The sequence below is a fragment of the Brienomyrus brachyistius genome, chromosome 9 (genome assembly GCF_023856365.1).
Source record: "Brienomyrus brachyistius isolate T26 chromosome 9, BBRACH_0.4, whole genome shotgun sequence".
Classification (NCBI taxonomy): Eukaryota; Metazoa; Chordata; class Actinopteri; order Osteoglossiformes; family Mormyridae; genus Brienomyrus; species Brienomyrus brachyistius.
Window position 1 is genome coordinate 4,738,262 of NC_064541.1, and position 18,467 is coordinate 4,756,728.

Sequence of the window (18,467 nt, forward strand, 5' to 3'; positions counted from 1 at the left end):
GCCCCCGTCCTGTCTGTGGAAGCACCCCTCTTGTTGGCTGTTCTCTCTGCCTGGGCCCCCTCTCCTGCTGCCTCACGTTTGGGTTGAAGTGGCTCCCCAGTGCTTGTGTAAAGCTCTTTGTGTATCTTAGAAAAGGGCTGTATAAATGTAACATTCATTCATTTATTCGAGGTCCCAGCCAGAAGAGTGCAGTCCCACACTGTCCCCCACAGCCTGAATCAGCTGCATGTTATAGGATTAAGACACTTCTTGCATTAGGCCATTTACCCTCAGTGTATTTCCACATACCCTGACAGGATGGATGACAATACTGTGGCCCTAATTTTCAATACACAGTTTTCACAGGAGTCTCACCCTCATCCACATTCTCTGCATTCCTTATCTCTTGCTTCTTTGCCACCCGCATCTGCTCTGCCTGCTTTGTCTCATTTTCCCACAATTGAAACACCGTAAAATTTGTCTCTGTTTTAGTTCTACCACATTAGTCCCTGAGCAACCAGTCTGATCCCGTTCATCTAATTTCAAACGCATCTGGCTTATCTGATTGGGACTGAAGCTGCCGTTTCTAGGAAAACCACATTCGTCCCACTGGGGCAGGTCTGACGCCGCGTCCTTCCCATATTTCTCCCATAATTGTTGTAGAGAATTTCAGCTGGAGTTCTTTCCCAGAAGCAAGTCATTTCACTTTAGCACCTGTTACCAGTAAATGTCAAGTCAAGTAGGTCTTTAATGTTATTTTTAACTTTACACAGTTGAGTATAATACAGTTACAAAAGAAACTGTTTCCCTCGGACCAAGGTGCTACTTAAATTAACAGAAGACTAACACATACCAACCTAGCAACATACTGTATGGTGCATAATGAGCAAAAACTGTGCAAACATTGCAGGACAGTGCAAAAAGGGAGGACAACTGACACCAACGAGCACAAACAGCACAGTAAACCCAATACTGATAAGGTGCAGTTTGGTTGTGCAATGAGGTAGCAATAAAAATAAATAAAAGTAACTGTAAACATGGCTACAATAAGATAAAAAATAGTGGTTAAATAATAAAGTGTGTTAATGAGTGTATGTGTGTGTGGTATCAGATTAGTCCCTGAGAGTTCAGTAGTCTGACGGCATTGGGGATAAAGCTGTTTGAGTCTGGCTGTGAAAGCTCGGATGCTCCGGTACCTATTTCCAGAAGGCAGGAGGGCGAAACGATGATGTGAGGGGTGGGTGGGTTCATCCACAATGGTGGTGGCTTTGCGGATGCAGTGTGTGGTGTGAATATCCGTGATGGAGGGGAGAGATACTCCAGTGATCTTCTCAACTGCCATCACTATCTGTTGTAGGGACTTGCGATCTGAGGCGACACAGTTCCCAAAGCAGACCGTGATGCAGCTGCTCAGGGTGCTTTCAACAGTTCCCCGATAGAGTGTGAGGATGGGAGATGGGCTTTTCTGAGCTTCCGTGGAGAGTAGAGGTGCTGCTGTGCTTTCCTTACTATGGAGCTGATGTTGAAGGACCTGGTGAGATTCTCCGCCAGATGGACAACAAGGAATCTGGTACTCTCTACGATCTCCACAGATGAGCCATCAATGTGCAGCAGAGAGTGGTCACTCTCTGTTTTGTGTTCTTCTAAAGTCAAAAACCATCTCTTTGGTCAACATTCAGAGACAGGTTGTTGGCTCTGCAGCAGTCCGATAGTCATCGCACTTCCTCTTTATATGCTAAGTCATCGTTTTTATTGACGAGACCCACAGTCTTGTCATCAGCCTGATGTTGATGATGTGATTCAAAATGTGCATTACTGCTCAGTTGTGAGTCATCGGAGTTAACAGCAGTGGGGGGCTCCAGTGCCCAGTGTGCTGGTGCTGGAAGTGCTGCTCCCGATCCGCACTGACTGAGGTCTCTCTGTAAGGAAGTGCAGGATCCGATTTCAAAGAGAGGTGATCAGGCCCAGCAGGCTCAGTTTCTTAGTCAGCTGCTGTGGAATGATTGTGTTGAAAGCTGAACTGAAGTCTATGAACAGCATTTGAGCATAAGTGTCTGAGTGAAGGATTTTGTTAACCTGGAGATGCGCTTCTATGGGGTCACCTGTCTGTGTGGAACCATCTTGTTCATACTGCACACAGTGAGTACATTGCACCTGCCGGTCCATGTTACATCACAGGAATGACCTGAGCAAGCTTAGGCATCTTGGGTGTGAACTGGATCATTAGCACCTAATAGCTGTGCTTTTATTATAGATGCTCTACATTTTATTTACATAAATATTTCTCCTCTTTCCATATTTAGCAGTGAGGTCTGCAATGCCACTCGTTTTGTGTCACACTGTTGGGTGTCAGCAGGAGCCAACTGACTTTCTATATAGTTCTCTCACTTCGTCTCAGTAACCTCCCATCATCAGCAAGGAATGGGAGTGATATACGTTGTCAGCTGAGCTATAGTCTACTTCTTATGTTCCTCTTCTCTTCAGGTAATGAGCAGCTCCCTTTTTGAAGCTTGAGACTTGGTTAGTCTGTTGTTTGACTAAAGTGTTGTTAACTTCCACAGAACTGGCCAGGGATGGTGAACTTCCTGTGCAGGGTCACAGGGGGTCTGGAGCCTATGCTGGATGATATGGGCACAAAGCAGGGAATAACGCAGGATGGGATGCCAACCTGTTACAGGGCACACACACCACTCAGACATGGGCAATTTGGCAGCTCCAATTAATCTTGGCATATTTTTGGACTGTTAGGGGGAAACAGAAGAAACCCCATGACACCTGGAGAACATGCAAGATCCACAGACGTGACTTGAACCTTCCTCCCAGATGTGTCAGGCAACAGGCCTAACCACTGTGCAGCTCCTACGTACAAACAGTGAAATTAAACGATGTTGCTGATGTAGTTATGAAGACTGTAAAAATTAACAATGGCAAAAGTAATCAAGCAGATATTCAGATTCCTTCCTGACTGTTTTTATGCATAAAAAGGAGAAACAAGAGGAATATCTCATCACAACCTTTATTTTGAACAGCTTTATTACAGGACATCATGGGGTTCACCTAAGACAGCTGAACAAAGGTCATTCTAACTGGTTCAAGATTTATTGTCATTAAGTACAGGATGTACCAAAATACAATGAAATCTGTACTTGTGTTTAATCCAAGACTGATGCCTTAATTGATAATACATACAAGTATCAGGTAGCAGAAATGAAAATGTACATAAACATGATGTCACGTCCGGCTCGTACGACCCTCGTGTGTGCCACGCCCCCCTGATTATCCACGTGTGCTTCCCCGATCGTACCCAGCTGCACCCTGTTGTTTTGCTCTGTCTTGGCTATTTAGTCCATGTCTTGCCTTAGTTTCTTGTCCGTCATTGATGTTTGTTAATGTCAGTACCAGTGTTCCGTCCTGCCCTGCTCTTTCCCTTGAATAAATCCCCATTTTCCCCGTACTTCGCCTGCTTGCCTGCTCCTTGCCCGCTGCTCTGCCCGCGCGTTCACCCGCATTACCAGCGCAAATCCTGTCACATGACATAAATACACACATAAAATATATTCACTTAAAAGTGTCAGCAGTATGACATGTAGATGCTATTGGGTACGGAATAGGATGAAATAAATAATGTCAACTAGGGCTGCCACTGAAAATCTGTCAACATCAATATTTTAAATCGACATATCAGTTTACGTATTAAAATAATGTAATTTTTAATTTCAAGTTATTTTTAATTATTTTAACAAAAAGATGGTTTTACACTGTGTAAAGTTTCGATGGCAAACCACACAGCACTGGCGCTATACACAAGCACCTGAAGGGAAAACACACAGGCACTATTCTGGATGATGGACCACCAGAATAGGCAAAACTCCACCGTATGTGTTGTCTATTAATGGTTATTAAAATACCATTACAGTTTTTACCAATTGCTTAAACACTATTGACAGATGCTAAAACCAAAGGAACCCAACTTGAAGTTGTTGTGGCTGTTCCTTAAACAAAGTGTAACCATACCTTAAACAAAAGTGCTGCTTTGCACTCTGGTTGCAATTCTGCAAAACACTAGCTCCTGTCTACAACACACTTGCTCCTGCTCACAACACACTATTTCATACACAAGACACTTTGTTCAAAAATGAAATCTCGCAGTACCATTGGGAAAACACATCTATTCAAAATACAAAACACAGTCTGTCATTGAAAACAATTAGACACACACCTGAAAACATATACTAACAAAACTGAACACCAATCAGTCAGCTACAAAAAGGCCTTAGCTAAGCCATTTTGGAGAACTTGCCAGCATGGAGGGAGGGAGAGCTAGAGGCAGAGGAAGAGGAGGACGTGGACGAAGAGGCAGTGCAAGGACCATCATTTCTGATGACATTAGGGCAACTTTGGTGGACCATGTCATAAACCATGGTCTGACTATGAGGGAAGCTGGACAGAGAGTCCACCCCAATCTTAGCCGTTTCACGGTCGCATCCATCATAAGGACATTCCGACAGGAAAACAGGTATGTCTTCAATTCCTCTACTACAGTAATGTAGCTTGAGTATTTACAGTACTGTCTCATCTTACATGTATATGTTACGTACATGTACTGTTACAATGTTAGTTTCCACCGGGCTGCTCTGGTCCAAGACTGGTTTACTAATCATGAAGGATTTGAAGTGGTGTACTTGCCCCCTTACTCCCCATTTTTGAATCCTATAGAGGAGTTTTTTTCAGCATGGAGATGGCGCGTATATGACCGCCAACCCCACGCCCGAATGCCACTTTTACAAGCAATGGAACAGGCCTGCGGGGATATTGAAATCAGGTCAATTCAGGGATGGATTAGACACACAAGGGGATTTTTTCCCCGATTTTTAGCCAGAGAAAATATTGCTTGCGATGTGGACGAGGTCCTGTGGCCCGACCCCGACAGACAGCAGGATCCATACATGTAACTTCTTTTGTGTGAAGTTCAGTTTGTTTTATTTTTGCTTTAACTGAATTTCCTGTCATATAAATTTCACTACTGTAATGTAATTGCAGTATTTTGATTTCAGTATTTTATTTTTGGAATTATGTGAAACATTTGGAATTGTAACTGAATAAAAACAGTAAAAGTGAAAGACTGCAGTGTTTTATATAAAGTAGACTAGTGTGTTGCCGCTGATATGAGAGTGTATTGACATGTGGAAGTGGGCATCATTTAGTCATCAAAGTGAGGTTTTGACAAAGGATTGTTCAGTTTTGATGGCAGAGTTTGTATTTGGCATAGATGTGAATGGTTTATTTCCCAGTGTTTTTCCTTACTTCCTTGTGTGTAGAGTTTTGGCACCATGAGCCAAGTTTTGCAAAATGTGTTCAAGCAATGGACAAAAACTGTAATACAGAGAGCTTTGTGATATCTTTTGCCATTATAGTTGCTAAATACACTCATTATTAAAGCCATGAAATTGTCTGTTTGCTACATTACAATCTCCACTGAATAAGCATTTGAGGAAAACATGTAGGTTAAAATCTGGGCTTATTCTACATTAATTTACAGTATCAGTGTGTGTGTGTGTTTGTGTGTGTGTGTGTGTGTGTATGTCTGTGTGTGTGTGTGTGTATGTCTGTGTGTGTGTCTGTGTGTGTGTGTGTGTGTGTGTGTGTGTATGTCTGTGTGTGTGTGTATGTGTGTCTGTGTGTGTATGTGTGTGTGTGTGTGTATATGTGTGTGTGTACTCGCATAGGTCACATTTAAGGACATTTTCCTGAATACACACCAGTTAACTGGGGACCTCTTGGCAAATGGGGACCAAAAACCACGTCCTCATTTGTTTAGCTATACTATCATGTTCAGTATGCTAAAAAACATCACTGGCCAAAAAATTTCACGTGTCCCGAAAAATGACAAAGACCTGATTTGTGTACCAAAAGTGTGTGTGCCTCCCCCCCAGAGTGTGTAAAACGCAGCGCCCCAACAGGAATTCATGTGAACTGCACTTCCTTACTCTACGCACACATTTTGATCAGGTGATCCAAACAAACCAATGAAAATCTACTTTTTTGATTGGATGATCTAAACCAATGAAATTTTACTTTTGTACTGGAGGAAGCTTTAGGCTAATATTTAGCATAACGTAAATATATACAGCATATTTACACATTGCTAGCATGCCCTGGTAATATTATTTCTATCACGCAGTAAAAGTACATCAATAAATATAACAGTTTAATATAACTGTAGCATGCCAACCATAAACATTCTGATAAAGTACAAAAATAAGGAACAGTATTAGCAAATTTACCTACGCCGATTTATACTTATTTGTAATGTTAGCAATCACTACCATGTAGTCTTCTTAGCAAACCACATTCAGATAAAACAGAAAATTAAAAGCAACATATAGCAAATATGACTCTAATAATTCCATGTAACAGGTCACCACGCATACATAGTAAGTATGCGTGGCAAATATTGTCATACATTGAAAAATAAGGAGCACTATATAACAAATACGACTATGCTAATTCCATACATCAGGTTGCTAGAACCGCTAACATGTAGCGTGCTTGGCAAACTACATTCTGATATATTATAAAATAATGAGCAATATATGGCTAATATTAATATGCTAATTCCATGTATCAAGCCACTATATATAACGCTAGCATGTATTATGCGTACTAAACATTCTGAAAGCAAAATAAATGTTTATAATACTACCTGTTTTAAGTGGAAGTCCTATAATTTTAAATAGTTCTTTCGGCCGTCATATATATTACATGTGCAATAACAAGCGCGGAGGAATATTTATGTCACACTGCGCAGTTAACAAGTGGACTAAGTGGATTTTGCGGCTATAATTTGGAAAGACGTCACTTTCGCGGGGAAACATCGGAGGAAGGATTTCGCGCCAACAGGTAAAGTTGTTCCATTTCTTATCTACATTAGAATTTTTAATTTTTTTTTACCGAAAATAATATACATTTTGGAAATAATTTCCGCATTAACTTAGTAAGTAAGTAAAATGTATGGGAATTAGAAGCGTAACAATTGTAGTTCTTTAAATGTCTTAAAAATAAGAATTTGAACAGACTATAGGCACACACCTGTTTTAAAGAGTATATCATAATTATGCTATTCTTATTAACTTATCTTTAAATTATGAAGTGTAAATGAGATACTGGATATGTAGCACATGACGTAGCCAATTTGAAACACTCGGTCCATGTACGTGAGCTGCTCGCTTATATACTGTATATATATATAAAATAATGGGAAACATAATTATATATAATCTATAACATTATGAAGGTGTTTCCCATTATTTTTAGTCTTGGAAAACGGGACTGGGCGATATATCGAATTTTTATCTTATATTCGATAACTTTTTACATACGATTTGGCTTGATAGTGTATCGTCATATCGATTTTATTTATTAATTGTAAATATACACAATATGATTTGCTCTAAAATGGCACGACAAACAGAGCAGGCAGTGCAAGAATAAGTAACGCAATGATGGCGCAGGTAGTAATTAATGTTCCGTGGTGCGCATGCGATGTTCAGCAGAGATGCATTTTTATGTTTTTCAGTTAGGAAACACTACTTTGAATAAATAAAACCATTCATCAAAAAAAAAATTCATTCTGACTTTCTATCCTAACTTTTCAAAAGTATTTTAGAGATATTTAAAAAATATTTAAATACACTGAATATCGATACAGTGACCGAAGATATCAAAATTTTGTTTTTCAACTATATTGCCCAGCCCTGGAAACCATGTCCTGCACAATATTTTGAGTTTAATTGAGTGACAATTAATGTTTCTATTAAATAATGGAATTATATTTGTTTTTTATGAATATAATTTAAGTGATAACTGTAATCTGCATTGTTACAGAATGAACTCCATTAGGAGAAAAAGATGTCATCCATTGCAGGATGTCAAGTTGCATATCAGATTAAAGTCTGATAAGGCTGTGATTGAAGAGCGTTATATTAATGTTTATAAAGGTATGTATCACAAATGTGGACTGCTTATGTAATATTCTTGGGATGTGTAATATTGTGTCTGTTTAGACTGCATTTATCGATGAATTATTGTTTTCTTGTAGGAAGAGGAGTGTTCAGCACGGTGGACATTTGCAAAGGAGATTTTGTAGTAGAATATAGGGGTGAACTGTTGTCGGAGAAAGAGAGTTTTAAACGAAAGAATGGATATAGTGAGGCTAAAAGTGTTTTTCTCTATGATTTCCAATGGAAAGGGAAGAACTGGTGGTAAGCAGGAACTTGACAATTTTAAAAGTGTTAAAATACTTTTGCTGATTTTTGGTTCAGGTGAGTCACCGTATTTTGTCTTCTACACAGTATAGACGCATCTCAAGAGGACAAGTCTTTAGGGAGGCTTGTCAATGATGAGCACAGGAATCCAAACTGTCGAATGAAAGTAGTAGATGTTGAAGGAAGTCCACATCTTTGTCTCTTTGCTGTTAGAGACATTTTGTCAGGAGAAGAGATTAATTATAATTATGGAGATTCAGATTGGCCTTGGAGAAGACAGGTATTTAGGTTTCCTCTTTTTTGCTTATTTTGGCATTTTTACAACATTTCATATATTACTGTTTGCAAGAGTTGCTCACAGTGTGATAATGGGTTGCATAGGAACAAATTCATTTTACTGTTTTGTTCTAAATAGCTCTAAATTAAAATACAGTAATGCTGCTTTAAAGGTGGCTGTATCATCCCCACCAAAAGAGAAAAGTGTCCAGAATGACAGCCAGATACCCCAGTTGGAGTCTGGCTACATAGAGGTGAATATAACATTTTGTTCAGCTGTATATTTGGAATGTTCCTTAGTATTTGGTAAAACCACTTAATAATTAATGATTAACACAAACACTTAACACATTATCCAGCATGGATAATATGAGCATCCTGTTCCATCATATTCAATAAGGTGCACACTTTAATCCTAATTTATCAGTGTCTCCTCTATACATCAGTGACCCATGTGTGTTTCTGTTGCTTGTCTCAAAGTATAATTTTATCAATCGTGGGCAGTTAATCCCTGTTTGTCATCTCTGTGTAAAATTTGTGTTTTAAAATTCTTGCTGGCTTAATTCCAGTAAAGAATATAGGCAGTATGCAGTCCTGGATTGTTGTATTGAATTGTTAACACTGGAATTTTGTATATTTCTTTCTGATATAGTCATTCTTTTACTGTTTTTTTTTCCTTTATAGGCAATGGATGACTCGCATGCCAAAAAAAATAAGTCGCTAATGGACAAACAAATGACCCAGGCTAGTGACAGTTTTGGTGAAGTTATGACTGCGGAGAGAAAACGGAAGACCTCTGTGGTAATATATCTGTTTTACTTTGGATATCTGTGAATGACAGGCAAGATTACACTGTATAGTTATATAGATTGAGTTGATATTGGTGTGACGGAATTGTTCAAAATGAGGACATAACACACAGTGATTGGTCTGGACACTCAGAGGAGACGTAGAGATTTTATATGTCCCCATTTTGGAATTTGTCAAGTGTACGAGGGTCCTTATTTTGCTCACACACAATGATTGTAGGTTGCATAGGAACAAATTTATTTTACTATGTTTTGTTCTAAATAGCTATAAATTAAAATACAGTAATGCTGCTTTAAAGGTGGCTGTATCATCCCCACCAAAAGAGAAAAGTGTCCAGAATGACAGCCAGATACCCCAGTTGGAGTCTGGCTACATAGAGGTGAATATAACATTTTGTTCAGCTGTATATTTGGAATGTTCCTTAGTATTTGGTAAAACCACTTAATAATTAATGATTAACACAAACACTTAACACATTATCCAGCATGGATAATATGAGCATCCTGTTCCATCGTATTCAATAAGGTGCACACTTTAATCCTAATTTATCAGTGTCTCCTCTATACATCAGTGACCCATGTGTGTTTCTGTTCCTTGTCTCGAAGTATAATTTTATCAATCGTGGGCAATTAATCCCTGTTTGTCATCTCTGTGTAAAATTTGTGTTTTAAAATTCTTGATGGCTTAATTCCAGTAAAGAATATAGGCAGTATGCAGTCCTGGATTGTTGTATTGAATTGTTAACACTGGAATTTTGTATATTTCTTTCTGATATAGTCATTCTTTTACTGTTTTTTTTCCTTTATAGGCAATGGATGACTCGCATGCCAAAAAAAATAAGTCGCTAATGGACAAACAAATGACCCAGGCTAGTGACAGTTTTGGTGAAGTTATGACTGCGGAGAGAAAACGGAAGACCTCTGTGGTAATATATCTGTTTTACTTTGGATATCTGTGAATGACAGGCAAGATTACACTGTATAGTTATATAGATTGAGTTGATATTGGTGTGACGGAATTGTTCAAAATGAGGACATAACACACAGTGATTGGTCTGGACACTCAGAGGAGACGTAGAGATTTTATATGTCCCCATTTTGGAATTTGTCAAGTGTACGAGGGTCCTTATTTTGCTCACACACAATGATTGTAGGTTGCATAGGAACAAATTTATTTTACTATGTTTTGTTCTAAATAGCTATAAATTAAAATACAGTAATGCTGCTTTAAAGGTGGCTGTATCATCCCCACCAAAAGAGAAAAGTGTCCAGAATGACAGCCAGATACCCCAGTTGGAGTCTGGCTACATAGAGGTGAATATAACATTTTGTTCAGCTGTATATTTGGAATGTTCCTTAGTATTTGGTAAAACCACTTAATAATTAATGATTAACACAAACACTTAACACATTATCCAGCATGGATAATATGAGCATCCTGTTCCATCATATTCAATAAGGTGCACACTTTAATCCTAATTTATCAGTGTCTCCTCTATACATCAGTGACCCATGTGTGTTTCTGTTGCTTGTCTCAAAGTATAATTTTATCAATCGTGGGCAGTTAATCCCTGTTTGTCATCTCTGTGTAAAATTTGTGTTTTACAATTCTTGCTGGCTTAATTCCAGTAAAGAATATAGGCAGTATGCAGTCCTGGATTGTTGTATTGAATTGTTAACACTGGAATTTTGTATATTTCTTTCTGATATAGTCATTCTTTTACTGTTTTTTTTTCCTTTATAGGCAATGGATGACTCGCATGCCAAAAAAAATAAGTCGCTAATGGACAAACAAATGACCCAGGCTAGTGACAGTTTTGGTGAAGTTATGACTGCGGAGAGAAAACGGAAGACCTCTGTGGTAATATATCTGTTTTACTTTGGATATCTGTGAATGACAGGCAAGACCACTTAATAATTAATGATTAACACAAACACTTAACACATTGTCCAGCATGAATAATATGAGCATCCTGTTCCATCATATTTAATAAGGTGCACAATTTAATCCTAATTTATCAGTGTCTCCTCTATACATCAGTGACCCATGTGTGTTTCTGTTCCTTGTCTCAAAGTATAATTTTATCAATCGTGGGCAATTAATCCCTGTTTGTCATCTCTGTGTAAAATTTGTGTTTTAAAATTCTTGATGGCTTAATTCCAGTAAAGAATATAGGCAGTATGCAGTCCTGGATTGTTGTATTGAATTGTTAACACTGGAATTTTGTATCTTTCTTTCTGATATAGTCATTCTTTTACTGTTTTTTTTTCCTTTATAGGCAATGGATGACTCGCATGCCAAAAAAAATAAGTCGCTAATGGACAAACAAATGACCCAGACTAGTGACAGTTTTGGTGAAGTTATGACTGCGGAGAGAAAACGGAAGTCGTCTATGGTAATATATCTGTTTTAGATCGGATATACTTCGGACTTATGTCCCCATTTTGGAATTTGTCAAGTGTGAGGGTCCTTATTTTTCACTATCTTGAGTGTGCAAATTCTCTGAACATAGTTTAATTTCTTGAATCCCAGTTTGTTTTTTGGAGAATGTACTGTATGAGTTTCTTTTATGCAATACTTGACTGTGTTCTTCTCAGAATTAGTCTTATACTGTTTACTGTACTGTATAAGCAAAGCAAAGACTTGCTAACTAGTTCTGCTTGATTAGTTGCTTGTGTGGTATCATGCTGATGATATGGATTAATATAAGCTTTTCTTTGATGTGTCAGTTATCATATAATACATTCTCCCCAACCCACACCTCTTCGCTGGGTTTGCAATAATTCTCTCTGTGTAATAATTACAGCCAAGTGCAAATATCTGCTCTATGTGCAGTATTTTACATTGCTTGTAATTCTCTGTGCAATGTTTATATTATTGGCATTTGTTGCTTAAAAATTCTGTATTGTTACCATATTAATTGTATTACCACACTTTGTTAAACATTAGTACTAAGGTCTTAGTAACAAGTTAACTTTTTTATTTAGTCGTTTCAGAAACGCATGGTGTAATGAACATGTAATCATTGTGTGTAATAACACTAAAAGGCTTCTTATTCTAATGGTTGAAGACCTGTGCAACTTGGGGTGTGTCAAATGGCACTATTGTCATCTCACACTAATTTTAATTCTTAGCATAGTTGTTTGCATATTTTAGGCAAAGAAGAGGAAAAGCTATTGTTAGGTATTACTGTTGTGTAAAATGAGTGAGAAGTTTTGAAAATAGAAGATCGAATCAGCCTACCGGAAAAATAAAAATTAGCCATGTTTTCTCATGTCCCCAGTTTTATCTTGAAATTTAGAGGTATTTGTTTTGGTATTTCCGTGTGTGAAATCTGTTTACATATTTTTTTCTGCTTTTGTCATTGTAGGCACGATTACAGAAACTGAAAAGGCACCATAACAAATGTCTAGAACACTATGTGATGGAAGACAATGAACGAAGGAGACTTGAAAAAGAACGGACCTTGCTATTGTGTAAAGTTAGTCAGATTAATGAAAAGGTAAAAAGAACACGTTTAATTTTATTTATTTTTTTGAATATTAGGTGCTGTAGGTTAATTTCTTTTCTCCTTACGTAAGCTTGAATCTGGATCTGGATTACCTTCTGCCTCTGATGAATTTGGTCACCTATCAGCTGATCAGGTGGAGGTATGTTCTAAGGACTCATTCCAGTAGACATTTTACACTGTTTTTGCATTGGTAAAAATGTCAGCCTTATATAAAGTAAATAAAAGTATATATGCATAGGTCTATAACATGAAAATTCCAAATAAATTCATTTAGGGTCTAAAAGTATGTTCATAATGTGCATTGAATATTTTCTGCTTTTAGAGTAACAGTAAAGGAAGCATCTCTGAAACGAGTTCACAGATTGAGGACTCTCCAACGATGTCAAAAGTATAAAGTGTAATCAGATTAATAATAATAATAATAATAATAATAATAATAATGGGTTTTCATTGCTAACTAATTTAGAACATAGTTTTGCTGCATGCTGGACAATTATTGTTATTGGCATTGTCAGTGTCAGGTTATACTAGTTTTTACAAATAATATACTGTATTCTTTGATTATGATTATTTGTCATTTACACACAATAGTTTTGCTCATTTTATATTTTAAAAATATCAGAGTAATGACCACAGACATAATTAGGATGGTAAATCCTTAATCTATGAAATTTTAAAAATAAATTCTCTGACATTTGCAGTTAAATTCCTAACATTATTTTGACATATTTTATCTAGTGTGTTCTATATTCTCTGTTGTATCTTTCTGGAGGCTCTACGGTAATTACTTCTTACTGTAAGGCTGAGTACCTATGCTGATTATATAGAGTGGTTACTTACACTGTATATATGAATGAGCGCTGGTTATTCCCATCCCTTCAACAGTTTTGTAATTTGAAGTGATGACATTTTAAACACTGGCTTTTGGTTCACTTTCATTTTCCTCTACCTGCAGTTTCTGAAAATCTGTAAAATTTGAAATACTTCACACTTTTTAGTTGTTTTCAGTTTACATGATAAAGTTAAGATTACAGATACTCAGTTTAAAATAGCCCAACATAAAGTTTGAAATGTTTATTTTATTTCTAGAGTATTTAAAATAAAGCCAGCTAGTTGGATTTTTTTGCATTTTAAATCAGTTTTCCCTGCTTGGAACAGTCAACAAAATACAAAATTGGTAGTTTTCTGATTTTAAGCTTAAGGTGGTGTAATTGTAATTAGCCTCATGTAATTTGAAGCATTAACCATTTAATTCTTATTTCTTTTGCAGGAGACTGTGATGAACACTTACAGTTCATCAGATGTTTCTGAATACACTGACTATAGTGATGTAGACTATGTGCCAGATAGCGACGGAAGCTCCTCTGATGAGTCCAACCAAAGTATTTCTCTATCTCCCGATGTCAAGAAAACCCAAACCAGCCAAAGATTTCCAGAATTATCAAGACGAAAACAACAGATTCACAATGAGCCTACTAAGACCAGAAAGTCTTCTCAATTGTTAACCCAGGATTTCCCACATAGTGAAGAAAGTGTTTTTGCTTGTAACTCCATCAGTGTGCCATCATCTCAAAGTGTACAGGGGAAATACACCAAGAAGCAGTACTGCTTATTTTGTGGAAAACCATATTCAAAAATAGCAAGACATTTAGAATCTGCCCATAGTGATGAGAAAGAAGTTGCAAAAGCTTTACAATTTTCGAAGAATTCCAGAGAACGTCACATCCAACTTAGCATTCTGAGGAAACGTGGAAATTTCACTCATAATGTAGATACTGTTAGAGGAGGATCAGGAAACATGGTGGCTTGTTATCGTCCCACAAAGACCAGAAAAGCTAAAGATTACATACATTGCCTTCACTGTCAAGGTCTGTACTCTAAGGGTACCGTTTGGAAGCATATTACAATCTGTCCACAAAATCCAAATCCAGATCCATCGGAAGGTGGTAAAAAATATGTACGATCATTATGTGCAATGTCTACACCAGTAGGTCTAGATGTTAGCCAGAGCTTCAAGGATGTGCTTTGCAACATGGCATATAATGAAATTTCTGCCATAGTTAGGAGTGATAGATGTATCCTTCAGTTAGGACAGCATTTCTTCAATAAAATAGGATCAGACAAGGGCAAGCATGATTACATAAGGCAGAAACTTAGAGAGATCGGTAGACTTCTGCAGGAAGCACGAAAGTGCACACCACTGCGCAACATGGAAGATTTTGTTATTCCGTCCAACTTCCCTCATGTGGTTAAAGCTGTGAAAGTAGTAGCTGGCTACAATGAAGAAACACATTCATACCAAATTCCATCACTGGCTATGAAACTTGGTCATTCTCTTAAGAAAATTGCGAGCATTGTTGAGAGCAATGCCACAATTGTTGGAGATAATGATCTAGCAAAATCTGTTCGTCGTTACCTTCAAGTACATCAAGCTAAGTGGAGTGAGTGCATATCTAGCTGTGCCTTAACTACACTAAGGGAAGCAAAGTGGAACACACCTCAGCTGCTGCCCTTTACTCAAGATGTGAAACTGTTGCACTCACACCTGGAAAAAAAGCAAGAAGAAATGCTTAGGCTACTTAAGATTTGTCCTTCACGAGACAGCTACACTGGACTAACCAAGGTTACCCTCACGCAGGTCATCCTTTTTAACCGGAGAAGAGAGGGTGAGGTCTCAAAAATGCACATGTCCATCTTTGCATCAAGAAACAAAAAAGAACTTCATGATGATCTTGCCATCTGCATGTCGGACTTTGAAAGAAAACTGTGTCAACACTTTATGCGTCTTGAGATTAGGGGCAAGCGAGGTAGGAAGGTTCCTGTTCTTTTAAAACCTTCCATGGTTCATTCCATGGAGCTCCTGATGGAGTTCAGAGAACAATGTGGTGTTCCAACAGAAAACCCTTTTTTGTTTGCTCGACCGGGGGCACTTTCTGCATACCGTGGCAGGGACTGCATACAGCAGTTTGCCAAAGAATGTGGTGCTAAACAACCGGAAGCATTGTCATCCACTAAACTTCGCAAACACATTGCCACGATGTCCAAAGTTTTAAATCTTGAAGAAAATGAAGCAGACCAGTTGGCTGACTTTTTGGGCCATGACATCCGTGTCCACAGAGAATATTACCGCTTGCCTGAAGGAACACTTCAACTGGCAAAAATGAGCAAAGTGTTAATGGCAATGGAAGAAGGAACTCTTTCAGATTTCAAAGGGAAAAAATTGGATGAAATTGAAATCAACCTAGATGGTATGCTAGTATTGTTTAATGTTTCTTTAAATGACTGTATAGTCATAAATCTTTTTAGAGATCTATTTAGAAAAGTTTATTAAATGTTTGTGTTTATAATTAGAAATATTCATCAGATAATATTTTTCTGTTATTAAATGTATCTTTAAATAAGTATATTCAGAAATCAGTTTAAATTATTAATTATTATATTATAAATTATTAATATGCTTCTGAAATGTTTGTGATTATAATTCAAAATATTCATCAGATAATATTTTCCTGTTTCCCAAAGAAAAAATCGACCCAAGAACCATTGATGACTCATCTAGTTCTGAGGAAGAGGAACCTGACAAACAGAATGATGGTCTGTCTGAAGATTATAGATCTTGTGATGTACAGAATTTGTCTGTTGACTCTACTCAGTCTCACAGTGAAGGTGTGGATGTTGGTCGTGGTGGCGGCAAAGCATCATCCAAGCGAACATGGAATGTTGAGGAAGTAAAAGCTGTTGAGAGACATATGATGAACTTTATCAGAATTTGTAGAGTTCCTGGAAAGAAAGAGTGTCTTCAGTGTCTCAATGCAGAACCTGAAGTTCTTAAAAGCAGAACATGGACTGGGGTTAAATTCTACATAAAAAATAGAATAACAGCATTAAAGAGAAAAGGTATGATGTAATTCAAAGAACAAAAGAGTTTATGTTAAGGTTGAAAAATAATAATACAGTCTTATTTTTTTTAGAACAGTAGAGTTGAGAGCTATACGAAGCTTCATATTTTCACTCAGCCCTCACGTCTTTATATTTCAAACAGCAGCTATTTTTTTAAGTTTTAAAAAAAGTTATGACTGTTTATGATTTTGAAATGTATATTCTTATGTCTTGTTTAATGAAAGATGCCAATTTATACCTGTGTGTATATATGTATACCTACATATGTACATATAGGATGGAAAAAACAATAAATAAAAGTTCTTGTTAGTCACAAGTTTTTGTCCCTATTTATCCATTTGTAAGGATGGATAATAATAGACTGCTTATTTTCTGCAATATTTCCATTGCACATTAACACTTTATTTTCCTGATCAGCTCTATAAATTCATGTTTCCCGACCGTGTTATAAATAGCAAACAACTTACAAACTGTTCCTAAAAATCATAAAACGCATTAGATGCTTTTTTCAAATTGTAAACAATGAGAATTACATTTTATTGTAAGTTCTTCTTGACAACTTCTTTTCTGTCCTCATTTGGGGAAAATGTCCTCAAATTAGTGCTGAACTGGAGTTTGTGTGTGTGTGTCGCCATGTCCTCAAAATTCACCTAAAAAATACATGACCTCATTTGCAAGGGTTTTTTTCATACTTTTAAAACAGGATTTTTTTGGAAATTTCAACTGATGGGCGTGTATACGGCATGCGTATTAGCCATGTTTAGCAATAATTTTGGTTCCAAAGCACTGGGAAAACCTTGTCCCCAAAGTGAGGGTGTTCTGACATAGGTCCCCAAAAGTGATCTATGCGCGTATGTGTGTGTGTGTGTGTGTGTGTGTGTGTATGTGTGTGTGTGTGTGTGTGTGTGTATGTGTGTGTGTGTGTGTGTGTGTGTGTGTGTGTGTGTGTGTGTGTGTGTGTGTATGTGTGTATGTGTGTGTGTGTGTTTGTGTGTGTGTGTACGCACTGGACTTGTTTGGGACCAGTTATATTACCATAATATAAAAGTGAAAGGATGATGGAAACTAACGAAAAAATGAACTGAGCTAAAAGTGAAAACTATACCAAATAAACACGTCAGACTTTAATCAATAAAGTCTTGTTACCTAGTTTAACCACAATATGTCCTCTTTTAAAAGATGTTGTAGATGCTAAGTGTCACGCCTCCCGGGCGTAGTTAATCGAAGAGCAGCCAGTTAGGCTCCGTACGGGAGCGCTATATAAGCGGAGAGTGCGCGATCTCTCATTGAGAAGTATTTGCCTATGTCCCATAGCAATACCAAGCGGTTTCTTATCTCGTGCCATCCCCTGATTCCTTACCTGGTCCGTCTGTGTACTCCTCACCCTTTCTGCTTTCCCTCCCTAGACCCAATCCCGCTCCTGAGTCTCCCGTCCTGCCTGCCCTGCCTGCCCCTGGACTTCGCCTCTCCCCTTCCTTGTGTCTCCATGTCTTATGCCTGTTTGTAGGACTGACCACCCCGGCTATCGACCCCAGCTTTCATCCACGACCACGATTCACGTCTCGCCCCTTCAAACTCCTCTGCTTGGTCCATCAAGTAAAGATCGTTCTGTCCCGCAATTCTGTGTCCGTGCTTCCCTTTGGGGGGTCGTCTGACACTAAGCTTGCCCTTTCTTCACAAGTGACTACAGTACTTACTGCTTCCATTATTTACCGAAACAGCTGCAT

The 18,467-nt window shown here is 37.8% G+C and overlaps 2 protein-coding genes across 2 annotated transcripts; both read left to right on the plus strand.

Moving 5' to 3' along the window:
- Window positions 1–8,437: 8,437 nt before the first annotated feature.
- Window positions 8,438–14,790, plus strand: LOC125748846 (uncharacterized). Its single transcript, XM_049025501.1, has 12 exons — window positions 8,438–8,523; window positions 8,659–8,773; window positions 9,204–9,320; window positions 9,628–9,708; window positions 10,138–10,254; window positions 10,562–10,642; window positions 11,073–11,189; window positions 11,608–11,724; window positions 12,700–12,831; window positions 12,911–12,979; window positions 14,111–14,736; window positions 14,772–14,790. Exons 1-12 carry the CDS (start codon window positions 8,492–8,494, stop codon window positions 14,788–14,790), a joined length of 1,623 nt encoding a protein of 540 aa, XP_048881458.1. The 5' UTR covers window positions 8,438–8,491.
- Window positions 14,763–17,710, plus strand: LOC125748307 (uncharacterized). The gene is made up of 2 exons (XM_049024295.1): window positions 14,763–16,088; window positions 16,363–17,710. The coding sequence occupies exons 1-2, from the start codon at window positions 14,816–14,818 to the stop codon at window positions 16,746–16,748; spliced, it is 1,659 nt and encodes a 552-aa protein (XP_048880252.1). The 5' UTR covers window positions 14,763–14,815; the 3' UTR covers window positions 16,749–17,710.
- The last annotated feature ends 757 nt before the right edge of the window (window positions 17,711–18,467 follow it).